General features: G+C 46.1%; 1 protein-coding gene across 1 annotated transcript in view; it reads right to left on the bottom strand.

Moving 5' to 3' along the window:
- Positions 1-15,374, bottom strand: part of tmem231 (transmembrane protein 231) — a 32,566-nt gene that overhangs the window by 10,802 nt on the left and 6,390 nt on the right. The window contains exons 3-5 of the mRNA XM_084334829.1: positions 13,266-13,394; positions 12,053-12,196; positions 8,945-9,026 (exon numbers count right to left, since the gene is read on the bottom strand). Coding sequence (XP_084190955.1) covers positions 8,945-9,026; positions 12,053-12,196; positions 13,266-13,394 — 355 coding nt within the window. The remainder of the gene's footprint in view (positions 1-8,944; positions 9,027-12,052; positions 12,197-13,265; positions 13,395-15,374) is intronic.

Raw genomic sequence — 15,374 nt, forward strand, 5'->3', positions numbered from 1 at the left:
GTTAAAAGGCTGGGTGAGAGTTGCAGGTGTGCTTAACACCTAACCCTAAACATAGCTTACCAATAAACACCTAACCATAACCCTAAACATAGCTTACCAATAAACACCTAACCATAACCCTAAACATAGCTTACCAATAAACACCTAACCATAACCCTAAACATAGCTTACCAATAAACACCTAACCATAACCCTAAACATAGCTTACCAACACACAGGCATCGATCACGAGGACGTCCCACATTAACATATGTGGACGTACTCAGGAGAGATGCGGGAGCAGAAAGCACCGGCGAGCTAGCCAGATGCATGGAGGATCGGGATGACTGGAAGCACCGATGGAGGGCCTGTCCGAGGACGACCTAGATAGATATAAGGAACATCTAACCCTAACCCTGAACATAGCTTACTGTGATGTCCCCCACTCTGCCTGCTTATTGGTGAGTCTGTTGCCTCTCTATGGAGCATGGCAGAGTGGGTGGTTAGTCTGCTGCCTCTCTAGGGAGCATGGCAGAGTGGGTGGTGAGTCTGCTGCCTCTCTAGGGAGCATGGCAGAGTGGGTGGTGAGTCTGCTGCCTCTCTAGCGAGCATGGCAGAGTGGGTGGTTAGTCTGCTGCCTCTCTAGGGAGCATGGCAGAGTGGGTGGTGAGTCTGCTGTCTCTCTAGGGAGCATGGCAGAGTGGGTGGTTAGTCTGCTGCCTCTCTAGCGAGCATGGCAGAGTGGGTGGTTAGTCTGCTGCCTCTCTAGGGAGCATGGCAGAGTGGGTGGTTAGTCTGCTGCCTCTCTAGGGAGCATGGCAGAGTGGGTGGTTAGTCTGCTGCCTCTCTAGGGAGCATGGCAGAGTGGGTGGTTAGTCTGCTTCCTCTCTAGGGAGCATGGCAGAGTGGGTGGCTCGTCAGCCCAATTAGACTCACATGGAGAGCTGCCTGTATAAATATGTCCCTCGTTAACCTTCTCTCTCTGCTTTTCCATCTCCTCTGAACAGGTTATCCACCACCCATTGAATTATAGTTTTCCTACTTACACCACATTTCACTTTTCACTCATCCACACACTGGATTCATCACTGATTCTTATACATACATATTCATTGTTTATGTAAATTATTGTTTGTTATATAGCTTTAAATCAATTAAATCGTTTTCATGGGTGGACTCCCTATTGGTCACAATTGACCCGTGGATGCTTCCAATGTGGGGGCAGGGGCGGTCCTCTTGCAGGCAGATTTGCAAGGGGTGGATACATCTGTGGCATTCTTCTCGAGGATGTTTAACGCCTACCAGATTAACTACTCCGTAATCGAGAAGGAGTCGTTGTCGCTGATTTGGGCATTGCAACATTTCGATGTGTATCTGGGGTCAGGATTGACTCTACTGGTTTCGTATACGGATCATAATCCTTTGAGATTTAAAAAAAATATATATATGGCAATCTCATGGCAACACAAGCATTCATGTGTACGTACGCTATATCAATCCTCTGAATGTTATAGCCCATTGCAGCTGCCAAGTGAAGCTCAAAGTATCAATAATTATGGTTGTTATGTGGGTTCATAATATATTTGGATAATATTTGATGGCGGGATAGACTGAAGTTAAAAGCTATTGTAGGAGAGGGCGGCTGGGTAGCGCAGCGGACTAAGCGTCTGCCTACCACCGCAGATACACTGGTATCGAATCCAGCAGCCAGCGGTACCTCCGGCTTGGTCGGTCGTCCATACTAACCAATTGGCAGTGTTAGCGGGTGGGAAGCCGGCGGGGTGTGTATCCTAGTCGTTGTAATCAGCGACCCCTACAGGTCGGTCGGGGCGCCTGCTCAGCGAGGGAGGGAACTGGGGGAAGTAGTGTGAGCCTCCCACGCGTTACACTCCCCCAGTGAGAGTCCTCGCTGTCAGGTGAAAAGAAGCGGCTGGCTGACTCTGCATGTATCGGAGGAGACATATGTGATAGTCTTCAACCCTCCCTAGACTGGCAAGTGGGGGGCAAATGCGCGCAACGACCAGGAAGGAGAGGGGGGGGAATTGGCATAACGACAAAAAAAATATTGGGATGGGAGAAAAATACAGAAAAAGGAGGAGAAAAAGTAGATAAAAAAAAATAAGCTATTGTAGGAGGTAAACAGTCATTTCTTTATTGGAGGAGAGCAAAGGTCGTCCCAGCTAAATGTCTCGATTTGGCTCAACTACATTGTCCCCCCTTCTCTTATGATATTAAAGAAAGACAGCTGGACTCTGTCGTACTTCGATGTCAAAACTGCCTACAGGTCTGGCAGGTCTGCTTTAGAGGGTTAACAAACTTGTGTTTTACTAACTTGGAACCAGTTCCAAAATGAACCGGTGTCGTATTAATTTAAAAGTGTCCAATGGAGTTTTCTCACGTATACAGCTTTTGCTTTTGTTTATATTCACATTTCTACCCACAAGACAAGAGTTTCGTGTTGTTCTACAGCCTACAAGCTGAATAATATCAACCTCATATAACCTCTGCAAAGTCCATTTCCGCCCTTTTCTTTGTTCTCATAATGTTAAGTGTCATGTGTCGGTGTTGGCGAAGGTGTAATGAGTGCGACCTCTTTGGATTGACAGGCAGTTAGCTTGTTAGATTTGGAGGAAGATCTTCTAGAGTCAAACTAATCAAACTGAAGCACAAGGGCAGGTTTACACACCGCCAGTGCACTCTTTCTTTCTTTTTTTATCCACTTTTTCTCCTCCTTTTTCTATTTTTCTCCCATCCCAATTTAGCCGTGCCAATGCTCCCCTCCCCTGTCTTGAACGTTGCTCGCATGTGCCCCCCACTGGCCGGTTGTAGGGAGGATAGAATCCCGTCACATGTCCCCTCCGATACATGTGCAGGCAGCCAGTCGCATCTTTTCACCTGCCAGCGCGGACTCTCATTTGGCGAGGAGTAACGTGTAGGAGGCTCACACTGCCCCCGCCATTTTACTGTCTCTGCTGTGCAGGCGCCCCAACCGACCTGTAGGAGTCGCTGTTTACAACGTCCAGATTACCACCCTTCGACTTCCCACCCGCTAACTCTGCCAATTGAGTTAGTATGACGGCCGGCCCAAGCCGGAGGCAACGCCGACAGCCGGATTCGAACCCGGTGTCTCTTGCGTTGGTGACGAGTGCAATGTCCGCTGCGCCGCCCTGCCAGTGCACTCTTTCTGTGTTGTACGTCACCCCTGTGCTCGTAGCATGTTCATGTGTCCTCATAGGTGTGTTCATGTGTCCTCATAGGCGTGTTAGTGTGTCCTCGTAGGCGTGTTAGTGTGTCCTCGTAGGTGTGTTAGTGTGTCCTCGTAGGTGTGTTAGTGTGTCCTCATAGGTGTGTTAGTGTGTCCTCGTAGGTGTGTTAGTGTGTCCTCGTAGGCGTGTTCATGTGTCCTCATAGGTGTGTTCATGTGTCCTCATAGGCGTGTTAGTGTGTCCTCGTAGGCGTGTTAGTGTGTCCTCGTAGGTGTGTTAGTGTGTCCTCGTAGGTGTGTTAGTGTGTCCTCATAGGTGTGTTAGTGTGTCCTCGTAGGTGTGTTAGTGTGTCCTCGTAGGTGTGTTAGTGTGTCCTCATAGGTGTGTTAGTGTGTCCTCATAGTCGTGTTAGTGTCCTCATAGGTGTGTTAGTGTGTCCTCATAGGTGTGTTAGTGTGTCCTCATAGTCGTGTTAGTGTCCTCATAGGTGTGTTAGTGTGTCCTCATAGGTGTGTTAGTGTGTCCTCGTAGGCGTGTTAGTGTGTCCTCATAGGTGTGTTAGTGTCCTCGTAGGTGTGTTAGTGTGTCCTCGTAGGTGTGTTAGTGTGTCCTCGTAGGCGTGTTAGTGTGTCCTCATAGGTGTGTTAGTGTCCTCGTAGGTGTGTTAGTGTCCTCGTAGGCGTGTTAGTGTGTCCTCGTAGGCGTGTTCATGTGTCCTCGTAGGCGTGTTAGTGTGTCCTCGTAGGTGTGTTAGTGTGTCCTCGTAGGTGTGTTAGTGTGTCCTCATAGGTGTGTTAGTGTGTCCTCATAGGTGTGTTAGTGTGTCCTCATAGGTGTTCATGTGTCCTCGTAGGCGTGTTCATGTGTCCTCGTAGGCGTGTTAGTGTGTCCTCGTAGGTGTGTTAGTGTGTCCTCGTAGGTGTGTTCATGTGTCCTCGTAGGTGTGTTAGTGTGTCCTCGTAGGTGTGTTCATGTGTCCTCGTAGGCGTGTTAGTGTGTCCTCGTAGGTGTGTTAGTGTCCTCGTAGGTGTGTTAGTGTGTCCTCGTAGGTGTGTTCATGTGTCCTCGTAGGTGTGTTAGTGTGTCCTCGTAGGTGTGTTAGTGTCCTCGTAGGCGTGTTAGTGTCCTCGTAGGTGTTAGTGTGTCCTCGTAGGTGTGTTAGTGTCCTCGTAGGTGTGTTCATGTGTCCTCGTAGGTGTGTTAGTGTGTCCTCGTAGGTGTTAGTGTGTCCTCATAGGTGTGTTAGTGTGTCCTCGTAGGTGTGTTCATGTGTCCTCGTAGGTGTGTTCATGTGTCCTCGTAGGTGTGTTCATGTGTCCTCGTAGGTGTGTTCATGTGTCCTCGTAGGTGTGTTAGTGTGTCCTCGTAGGTGTTAGTGTGTCCTCGTAGGTGTGTTCATGTGTCCTCGTAGGTGTGTTCATGTGTCCTCGTAGGTGTGTTCATGTGTCCTCGTAGGTGTGTTCATGTGTCCTCGTAGGTGTGTTCATGTGTCCTCGTAGGTGTGTTAGTGTGTCCTCGTAGGTGTGTTAGTGTGTCCTCGTAGGTGTGTTAGTGTGTCCTCGTAGGTGTGTTAGTGTGTCCTCGTAGGTGTGTTCATGTGTCCTCGTAGGTGTGTTCATGTGTCCTCGTAGGTGTGTTAGTGTGTCCTCGTAGGTGTGTTAGTGTGTCCTCGTAGGTGTGTTAGTGTGTCCTCGTAGGTGTTCATGTGTCCTCATAGGTGTGTTCATGTGTCCTCGTAGGTGTTCATGTGTCCTCGTAGGTGTGTTCATGTGTCCTCGTAGGTGTGTTCATGTGTCCTCGTAGGTGTGTTAGTGTGTCCTCGTAGGTGTGTTCATGTGTCCTCGTAGGTGTTCATGTGTCCTCATAGGTGTGTTCATGTGTCCTCGTAGGTGTGTTCATGTGTCCTCGTAGGTGTGTTAGTGTGTCCTCGTAGGTGTGTTAGTGTGTCCTCGTAGGTGTGTTAGTGTGTCCTCATAGGTGTGTTCATGTGTCCTCGTAGGTGTGTTAGTGTGTCCTCGTAGGTGTGTTAGTGTGTCCTCGTAGGTGTGTTAGTGTGTCCTCATAGGTGTGTTCATGTGTCCTCGTAGGTGTGTTAGTGTGTCCTCGTAGGTGTGTTAGTGTGTCCTCGTAGGTGTGTTAGTGTGTCCTCGTAGGTGTGTTAGTGTGTCCTCATAGGTGTGTTAGTGTGTCCTCATAGGTGTGTTCATGTGTCCTCGTAGGTGTGTTCATGTGTCCTCGTAGGTGTGTTCATGTGTCCTCGTAGGCGTGTTCATGTGTCCTCGTAGGTGTGTTAGTGTGTCCTCATAGGTGTGTTCATGTGTCCTCGTAGGTGTGTTAGTGTGTCCTCGTAGGTGTGTTAGTGTGTCCTCGTAGGTGTGTTCATGTGTCCTCGTAGGTGTGTTAGTGTGTCCTCATAGGTGTGTTAGTGTGTCCTCGTAGGTGTGTTCATGTGTCCTCGTAGGTGTGTTAGTGTGTCCTCGTAGGTGTGTTCATGTGTCCTCGTAGGTGTGTTCATGTGTCCTCGTAGGTGTGTTCATGTGTCCTCGTAGGTGTGTTAGTGTGTCCTCATAGGTGTGTTCATGTGTCCTCGTAGGTGTGTTCATGTGTCCTCGTAGGTGTTCATGTGTCCTCGTAGGTGTGTTCATGTGTCCTCGTAGGTGTGTTCATGTGTCCTCGTAGGTGTGTTCATGTGTCCTCGTAGGTGTGTTAGTGTGTCCTCGTAGGTGTGTTAGTGTGTCCTCGTAGGTGTGTTAGTGTGTCCTCGTAGGTGTGTTAGTGTCCTCGTAGGTGTGTTAGTGTGTCCTCGTAGGCGTGTTAGTGTGTCCTCGTAGGTGTGTTAGTGTGTCCTCGTAGGTGTGTTAGTGTGTCCTCGTAGGTGTGTTAGTGTGTCCTCGTAGGCGTGTTAGTGTGTCCTCGTAGGTGTGTTAGTGTGTCCTCGTAGGTGTGTTAGTGTGTCCTCGTAGGTGTGTTCATGTGTCCTCGTAGGTGTGTTCATGTGTCCTCATAGGTGTGTTCATGTGTCCTCATAGGCGTGTTCATGTGTCCTCATAGGTGTGTTAGTGTGTCCTCATAGGTGTGTTCATGTGTCCTCGTAGGTGTGTTCATGTGTCCTCGTAGGTGTGTTCATGTGTCCTCATAGGTGTGTTAGTGTGTCCTCATAGGTGTGTTCATGTGTCCTCGTAGGTGTGTTCATGTGTCCTCATACAGTAGGTGTGTTCATGTGTCCTCATAGGCGTGTTCATGTGTCCTCATAGGCGTGTTCATGTGTCCTCGTAGGTGTGTTCATGTGTCCTCATACAGTAGGTGTGTTCATGTGTCCTCATAGGTGTGTTCATGTGTCCTCGTAGGTGTGTTCATGTGTCCTCATAGGTGTGTTCATGTGTCCTCATACAGTAGGTGTGTTCATGTGTCCTCATAGGTGTGTTCATGTGTCCTCATACAGTAGGTGTGTTCATGTGTCCTCATACAGTAGGTGTGTTCATGTGTCCTCATAGGTGTGTTCATGTGTCCTCATAGGTGTGTTCATGTGTCCTCATACAGTAGGTGTGTTCATGTGTCCTCGTAGGTGTGTTCATGTGTCCTCGTAGGTGTGTTCATGTGTCCTCGTAGGTGTGTTCATGTGTCCTCGTAGGTGTGTTCATGTGTCCTCGTAGGTGTGTTCATGTGTCCTCGTAGGTGTGTTCATGTGTCCTCGTAGGTGTGTTCATGTGTCCTCGTAGGTGTGTTCATGTGTCCTCGTAGGTGTGTTCATGTGTCCTCGTAGGCGTGTTCATGTGTCCTCGTAGGTGTGTTCATGTGTCCTCGTAGGTGTGTTCATGTGTCCTCGTAGGTGTGTTAGTGTGTCCTCATAGGTGTGTTCATGTGTCCTCGTAGGTGTGTTCATGTGTCCTCGTAGGTGTGTTCATGTGTCCTCGTAGGTGTGTTCATGTGTCCTCGTAGGTGTGTTCATGTGTCCTCGTAGTGTGCTGGAACAACACGTAATAAACAGTTCTCTGGGATTTCCCTTTCCTCCTACTATCCACTATAGTGCCACTTTCATCAACTAATGTTCAAAAACTCCACCTCAAGTTCAAGTTCAAGTTCAAGTTCTTTAATAGTTGTCATACAGAAGTACAGGATACTTTCATACAAAATGCTTCTTACTGTTACGCTCCAGAGACTGTGCTAGACACCTTTACATATTCATAGCTTGAATATAGATTACTTCTGCATATATAGCACTTCATTTCACATTTGTAAACGTCCACAATATGGTGAAATCACGTGCAACCACTTTAAAACATATCCTGGGATTGATCTTGATAAATAAGACATTCAAACAGAGACAAATACCCTAAAATATGAAATAGAGTAAGATAGGATATGGTAAGCTGTAAAGGTAAAGCATGTTGTTATTCTTATTCTTTTTAGTTTTTCTCCAATCTTTCCAATTTAGTTGTAATGCCAAGTACCTTCCTGGTCGTTGCGCTGCCCTACTGTCGGTCTGGGAGGGTGTAGACTATCACACGTCTCCTCCAATACATGTGGAGTTGCCAGCCGCATCTTTTCAACTGACAGCTAGGAGTTTCACTGGGAGAGTGTAACGTGTGCGGAGGTTCACTCTATCTCTCCCAGATCCCCTCCCTGCTGAACAGGCAGGAGTCGCTGTTACAACGACCAGGACTCATACCCCACCGGCTTCCCACCTGAGAACACTGACAAGTGTGTCTGTAGCAACGACTGACCAAGCTGGAGGTACTGCTGCCGGGAATTGAACCCGGGTCTCTGTGGTGGTAGACAGGTCCTCTTCTACACTACCCAGGCGCCCGTTCTTATTTTCCATAGCTAGCATGGTAACGTGCCTAATAGATTAGATTAAACAGTAATGTGTATTTTATTGATTTCCTGTCGTTTACAACAGTGTTGGCAGTGTGTTACCTTGGCAATCATCCACATCCTCAAGCTGATATATAAGACACCGGCACCTTATATAAAATGGCAGCACGGATGTGTAGTGGTTAACACTGTCGCCTCACAGCTAGAAGGTTGTGGATTCGATTCCCGCTTGTGGACCAGGTCGCCGCGTTGCCAGGTACCCAGGTGGGGTATCTCCCGGGCCTTTCTGTGTGGAGTTTGCATGTGCTCCCCCTGTGCTCGCAAGGGTTTCCCCTCCCGATAAGATAAACCCAATGGAAAAACATGCAGAACAGATCGCTAACGCTGTCGCATCCCTGACGAAGATGGACAGGAGCACTTGGATTGGTCCCCGGCTCACGCCGCAGCCCATGTTTGCTCCCAGCTGCCCTTGGGGGGGGGGGGGGGGGGGGGGGAGGGCGACGGGATGATTTCATCGCATGTGTGTGTTAATCTGCATGACAATTAAAGACTTCTTATGGAGCCCTGGTGTACATGCCCCAACCAACCAGCCAAGGAACTCGCACAATGCAGGGTTTAGAGAGATAATAACCACAATACTCCAAATATGACCACAGAAACCAAATGGCAGCTGGATGAGGCCTGGATGAGGCCTACACTGCGCCTGCATATGACTGGTGGTGTCGGGGGTAACGTTATATCCCAGCTATCACATTCACCGTTCTCATAATAGGGATAAGAGCTTATCCATGTTATTGTAAATGAGATGATGATGTTTAACATGAGCCACACTCCTACGGAGAGAGTTGAACGACTGTCAAACATCTCGGACGGTGATGGTGTAATATCGGTGTACATGTACATTTTCTAACAGTAACAGCTCAAATTTCAAATGTTCAACTCACAGTTTCTCTCCTGATAGGCCCTGATGATGCTGATGAGATCATAGGCACTCGCGAAGGGGCTGGAGCCGTCGATCACCGACACCTGGGTCACAAAGACAAACCAAACAACACACAGACAACACGCTTGTTACACGTCCTGTAAAGACGGATTAGTGGTGAAGTCCCTTTGTATTTAGGAATACAATGGGATTAGTTTGTTTTATTCTCAATAGTTAATCCAAAGCTATTCAACTACTCATAGTGACTATTCATAAGAGTGACTACTCTGAGAATGACTATTCATAAGAGTGACTACTCAGAGTGACTATTCATAAGAGTGACTACTCTGAGAATGAAGGTTCTGGATCGCTTACAGTACGTCCAAAACTCAGCTGCGAGGGTCCTCACGCGCATCATACCCTGGCAGCACATCACCCCCACCCTGAAAAAACTCCACTGGTTCCCAATCAACTACCGAATCCCCTACAAGATCCTCCTCCTCACCTACAAATCCCTGCACGGGTAGGCCCCTTCCTACCTGACCTACTCCACCCCTACACTCCAGCACGAGGCCTCCGCTCCTCCAACTCTGACCTCCTCCCCATCCCCCGCACCAGGCGTTCCACACTGGGAGACCAAGCTTTCTCCGTAGCTGCCCCAGGCTGTGGAACTCCCCCTCCATATGATCTGAGGCTCCGACACCATCAACCTCTTCAAAGCACACCTAAAAACACACCTGTTCACACTTGCCTTCACGCTACATGGCCCTGCTCCCAAGTAGCCCACCCCCTTCTCCCCTTCTCCCCTGACTCTTTTCTTTTAAGCTACTGATCCCGTAGTTTGTTTATTTTTACCGTTTTGTCCAATTGGACAGCACCTTGCTTCCTTTTTAAAACAATAAATGTCTGTTGTTACTACATATATATTCATATTTGTACCCTTTCTTTTATATAGCTTCTCTCTCTTTGTAAAGTGTCCTTGAGTCTGAGAAAGGCGCTTCGCTCTATAACTCCAATTTATTATTATTATAAATTATTCATAAGACTAGTTAGGGAGTGACTATTCATAAGAGTGACTGAGAATAACTATTCATAAGAGTGACTACTCAGAGTGACTACTCAGAGAGTGACTATTCATAAGAGTGACTACTCAGAGAGTGACTATTCATAAGAGTGACTACTCAGAGAGTGACTATTCATAAGAGTGAAAAAAAAGATTATAATATATATATATATTTTTTAAATCATTCTTTCCAAAAGCAAAGAGGCCTAGAAGTGTGCTAACGCTAATGGCGTGCATACCAGTGAGGCTAACTGCCTAAGAAAACGGGCACAGAGGCACTGAAAGAGGATTTCACACACTAGACATATCAAGATGTATCCATCAGTGGACCAATTGCATGCTTTCGCAGAGGACAAGAAGCCTACAGTCGACTTCTTCAGACATTAAGCACCCCCCCCCCCCCCCCCCCCCCATACATATTTATTTTTGCATTCGGGGGGGTAGTCGACTACCAGTCGACTATCGGCACATTTCTGCCAATCAAAGTAGACTATACAAATCCTTAGTCAGGGACAGGCCTACACTAATCCAAATTGTGATTTAGATAAGATTTTGATGAATTGTTCAGCCCGACAACAAGTCATAAATAACCTACTATTTGAAAGACCGGGGGTTGAGGTTAAGAGGAGTTAAGAGGAAGGAAAGACATTTTATCAAGAGGATTTGTAACAAATCTGGGTATTTCACCAACTTGGAACCGGTTCCAAAAGCGAAACGGTTCCAACGTAACCCAATGCTAAGTCCACACTGTACAGGTATCCTCTCACATTATACACACTGTACTGTACAGGTATCCTCTCACATTATACACACTGTACTGTACAGGTATCCTCTCACATTATACACACTGTACTGTACAGGTATCCTCTCACATTATACACACTGTACTGTACAGGTATCCTCTCACATTATACACGCTGTACTGTACAGGTATCCTCTCACATTATACACACTGTACTGTACAGGTATCCTCTCACATTATACACACTGTACTGTACAGGTATCCTCTCACATTATACACGCTGTACTGTACAGGTATCCTCTCACATTATACACGCTGTACTGTACAGGTATCCTCTCACATTATACACGCTGTACAGGTATCCTCTCACATTATACACACTGTACTGTACAGGTATCCTCTCACATTATACACACTGTACTGTACAGGTATCCTCTCACATTATACACACTGTACTGTACATGTATCCTCTCACATTATACACACTGTACTGTACAGGTATCCTCTCACATTATACACACTGTACAGGTATCCTCTCACATTATACACACTGTACAGGTATCCTCTCACATTATACACACTGTACTGTACAGGTATCCTCTCACATGATACACGCTGTACTGTACAGGTATCCTCTCACATTATACACACTGTACTGTACAGGTATCCTCTCACATTATACACACTGTACTGGACAGGTATCCTCTCACATTATACACACTGTACTGTACAGGTATCCTCTCACATTATACACACTGTACTGTACAGGTATCCTCTCACATGATACACGCTGTACTGTACAGGTATCCTCTCACATTATACACACTGTACTGTACAGGTATCCTCTCACATTATACACACTGTACTGTACAGGTATCCTCTCACATGATACACGCTGTACTGTACAGGTATCCTCTCACATTATACACACTGTACTGTACAGGTATCCTCTCACATTATACACACTGTACTGTACAGGTATCCTCTCACATGATACACACTGTACAGGTATCCTCTCACATTATACACACTGTACTGTACAGGTATCCTCTCACATTATACACACTGTACTGTACAGGTATCCTCTCACATTATACACACTGTACAGGTATCCTCTCACATTATACACACTGTACTGTACAGGTATCCTCTCACATTATACACACTGTACAGGTATCCTCTCACATTATACACACTGTACTGTACATGTATCCTCTCACATTATACACACTGTACTGTACAGGTATCCTCTCACGTTATACACACTGTACTGTACAGGTATCCTCTCACATTATACACACTGTACTGTACAGGTATCCTCTCACGTTATACACGCTGTAGAGTCCTCGGTGAGGCAGCGGAGTTCTCTGCTGTAGCCTCAGGTCTCCGCTGACGAACAGCTGAGCTCCTGGGACCGAGGAGGAGTGCTGCACGTAGGCCAGACTCTGCATCACCACGTGGGACATCCTCTGGAGGGAGGACACACATTTAGAACAGAAGAGAGAGAATAGAAATCATTTAACCCTTTCACTGCCACACGACAGAAGGTTGACCCTGTACTGTCACACAACCGACGGTCGCCTTCTGTGTGTTGTCGCAGTGAAAGGGTTAACCGTGTTGGTAGCGCGGCAGTGAAAGGGTTAATAATCCAGCGGGAGATTCGGCACCACAGATCGCTCACGTTGAAGAACGATACACATTTAGGTAGTCAATAGGACAAAAATAAGAAGAAGATAATATATTAATATTAAAAATAAACACAAAATAGAATAAAGAATAAAATACGGTCCGGGATATACATTCTCTGTATACATTCTAAAATCTGAAATATAAACTATACAGCCAAAATTATACAGAAATATACAGTCAAATGTACAGTAATAAGTGTAACATGTAAAGTGTAAAGATATACTGTAGATCAGTGGTTCTCAAACTAAGGGTTGCGACACAAATTGGGGTCACGGGTAGGTGACAGTGGGGTCATGCATTTTTATTTAATTTTTTTTTTAATGTTCTGGCAACATATCCTGGCTAAATATGCCTCGTTTTATAAATGTGTATTGATAACATAGTGCTGTAATTACATTTTCTAATAAATATGCATGATCAAGTTCAACAACGTGTGCTTTTATTTTGATATTCCTTAATTCCGTGTTGAAATTACGCAATGTGGGGTCCCCAAAAAGATTCCTAAATAAAATGGGGTCACGGTATGAAAAAGTTTGAGAACCCCTGCTGTAGATAGACAAACAAACAGACAGACAGACAGATAGACAGATATAGATACAGACAGACAGACAGACAGATAGACAGACAGACAGATATAGATACAGACAGACAGACAGACAGACAGACAGACAGACAGACAGACAGACAGACAGACAGACAGACAGACAGACAGACAGACAGACAGACAGACAGATATAGATACAGACAGACAGACAGACAGACAGACAGACAGACAGACAGACAGACAGACAGACAGACAGACAGACAGACAGACAGACAGACAGACAGACAGACAGACAGATCTCTTACATAGAGCTGGTAGGAGAACGTGAGGAGCAGCTGTAGGCTGTAAACATGCTCCTCAGGTTGAAGAGGAAGCTGGAGCTTAAAGATCAAACGGTCCAACTTCCCATCCTGGTTCTGATCCTCCTCTCGCACCTGGGGAGCAACATAGTGCAACAAGCCACAGATCAGAATCACACATACAGGAGGGTCAATATACCTTTGAGGACTTGGATACTTGGCTACCCTATCGAGTGCAGGTCAAACATCGTCTCCGAAAGGCGGCTGAGTGGCGCAGTGGGCAAGGCGCTCGCCACTAATGCGTTGCTACCGGCTTGGCCGGCCGTCATACTAACACAATTGGCAGTGTTAGAGGGTGGGAAAGCCGGTGGGTGGGGATTGGACGTTGTGGACAGCGACTCCTACAGGTCGGTTTGGTGACGCCTGTACAGCAGAAACAGGAAGTATCGGGGGCAGCGTGAGCCTCCCACGCGCTACTCCTCGCCACTGAGAGTTCGAGCTGTCTGGTGAAAAGATGCGACAGCTGCCTCCTCGTGTACCGGAGGGGACACGTGATGCAAGGCTTCTATCCTCACTACAGCTGACCAGTGGGAGGCATAGTCTAGCAACGTTCAAGACAGGGGAGGGAAGAATTGGAATCACGAAATTGGGATGGGAAAAAAATAGAAAAATAGGAGAAAAGGTGGATTAAAAAAATCTCAATGAAAGCTCAAAGAGTCCACGCGGACCTCGCAGAGTCCAGTCCGTGTACAGTCTGCTCGACCATGGGAGCACCTTTAGAAGGGAGATCCCACCGTCTAAGGTTTCTCCCCTCCACATTGCCTGTGGTGCTTTTGTCCTATTGCTAGAGTTTTTCCTTACCTTCGTGTGGGGTATGTCTGTGTTGCATTTATTTATATAACATTTTATTTTGGATTTCATGGTGTTTTTTGTTTTGTTCTTGATTAAATGTGATGTTTCTTCTTGACTTGTTTAAAGAAGACGTGTCCAGCCCATGGGGACATTAACGTGTGTTGTCGGGCCTTACAAATACATTTGATTTGATTTATTTCAAGAAATCTTGCCAAGGCAAATTTGCTTACTGCACTAGCAGATAATCTTTCTTGTTTCAAAGATATATTTTAATTATAGATTGGATAAGCATGGGAAAGGGATACCAGAACATGGATTTTCTGTTTACTGCACAGTGGAGGGACTGGGAGACCCATGTTACTGACTAAACACTTTATATCAGTGATGGCTGTTGGAATGTAGAGCTATTATTTCAACACGTAGACCAATTATTTTAACATAAAAATGCCACTTACAGCACCTTTAACCAAGAGTCATAAAAATACCATATCTGTAACACTATATCTCATAAGTCATTATCAAAATGACTAGCTAGGGACAGTTCTCCTCTGTATTAATATGTGAACTGTGGATAGTTTAACACAAAATGTAACAACAATCTGTAAACAGGATCATCTAACGACAACGGAGGCCAGAGTAAGTGAGTCGCCTCAAGCTACGGTTATACACTCAAGCACAACTCAAAAGAATCCACTCCAGTGTTTCACATTATTCACTCAAGCACAGCTCAAAAGAATCCACTCCAGTGTTTCACATTATACACTCAAGCACAACTCAAAAGAATCCACTCCAGTGTTTCACATTATTCACTCAAGCACAGCTCAAAAGAATCCACTCCAGTGTTTCACATTATACACTCAAGCACAACTCAAAAGAATCCACTCCAGTGTTTCATGCACACTGCTAGTTATACACTCAAGCACAACTCAAAAGGATCCACTCCAGTGTTTCACATTATACACTCAAGCACAACTCAAAAGAATCCACTCCAGTGTTTCATGCAAACTGCTACACTCAAGCACAACTCAAAAGAATCCACTCCAGTGTTTCATGCACACTGCTACAGGTATACACTCAAGCACAACTCAAAAGAATCCACTCCAGTGTTTCACGCACAAAGTTCTAAGGTTAGTATTTGAATGAAGCGCCGGGTAATATGATAAGGTCCCCAGGGTGTGATTGTGTTGTTGTCAACAGCACTGCACGCCAATGGTTTGGATGAGAACGTACAAAGGAATTAAAGGGGAACTACGGACAATTTAA

This window comes from Notolepis coatsorum (assembly GCF_963971535.1).
Source record: "Notolepis coatsorum genome assembly, chromosome: 18".
Lineage (NCBI taxonomy): Eukaryota > Metazoa > Chordata > Actinopteri > Aulopiformes > Paralepididae > Notolepis > Notolepis coatsorum.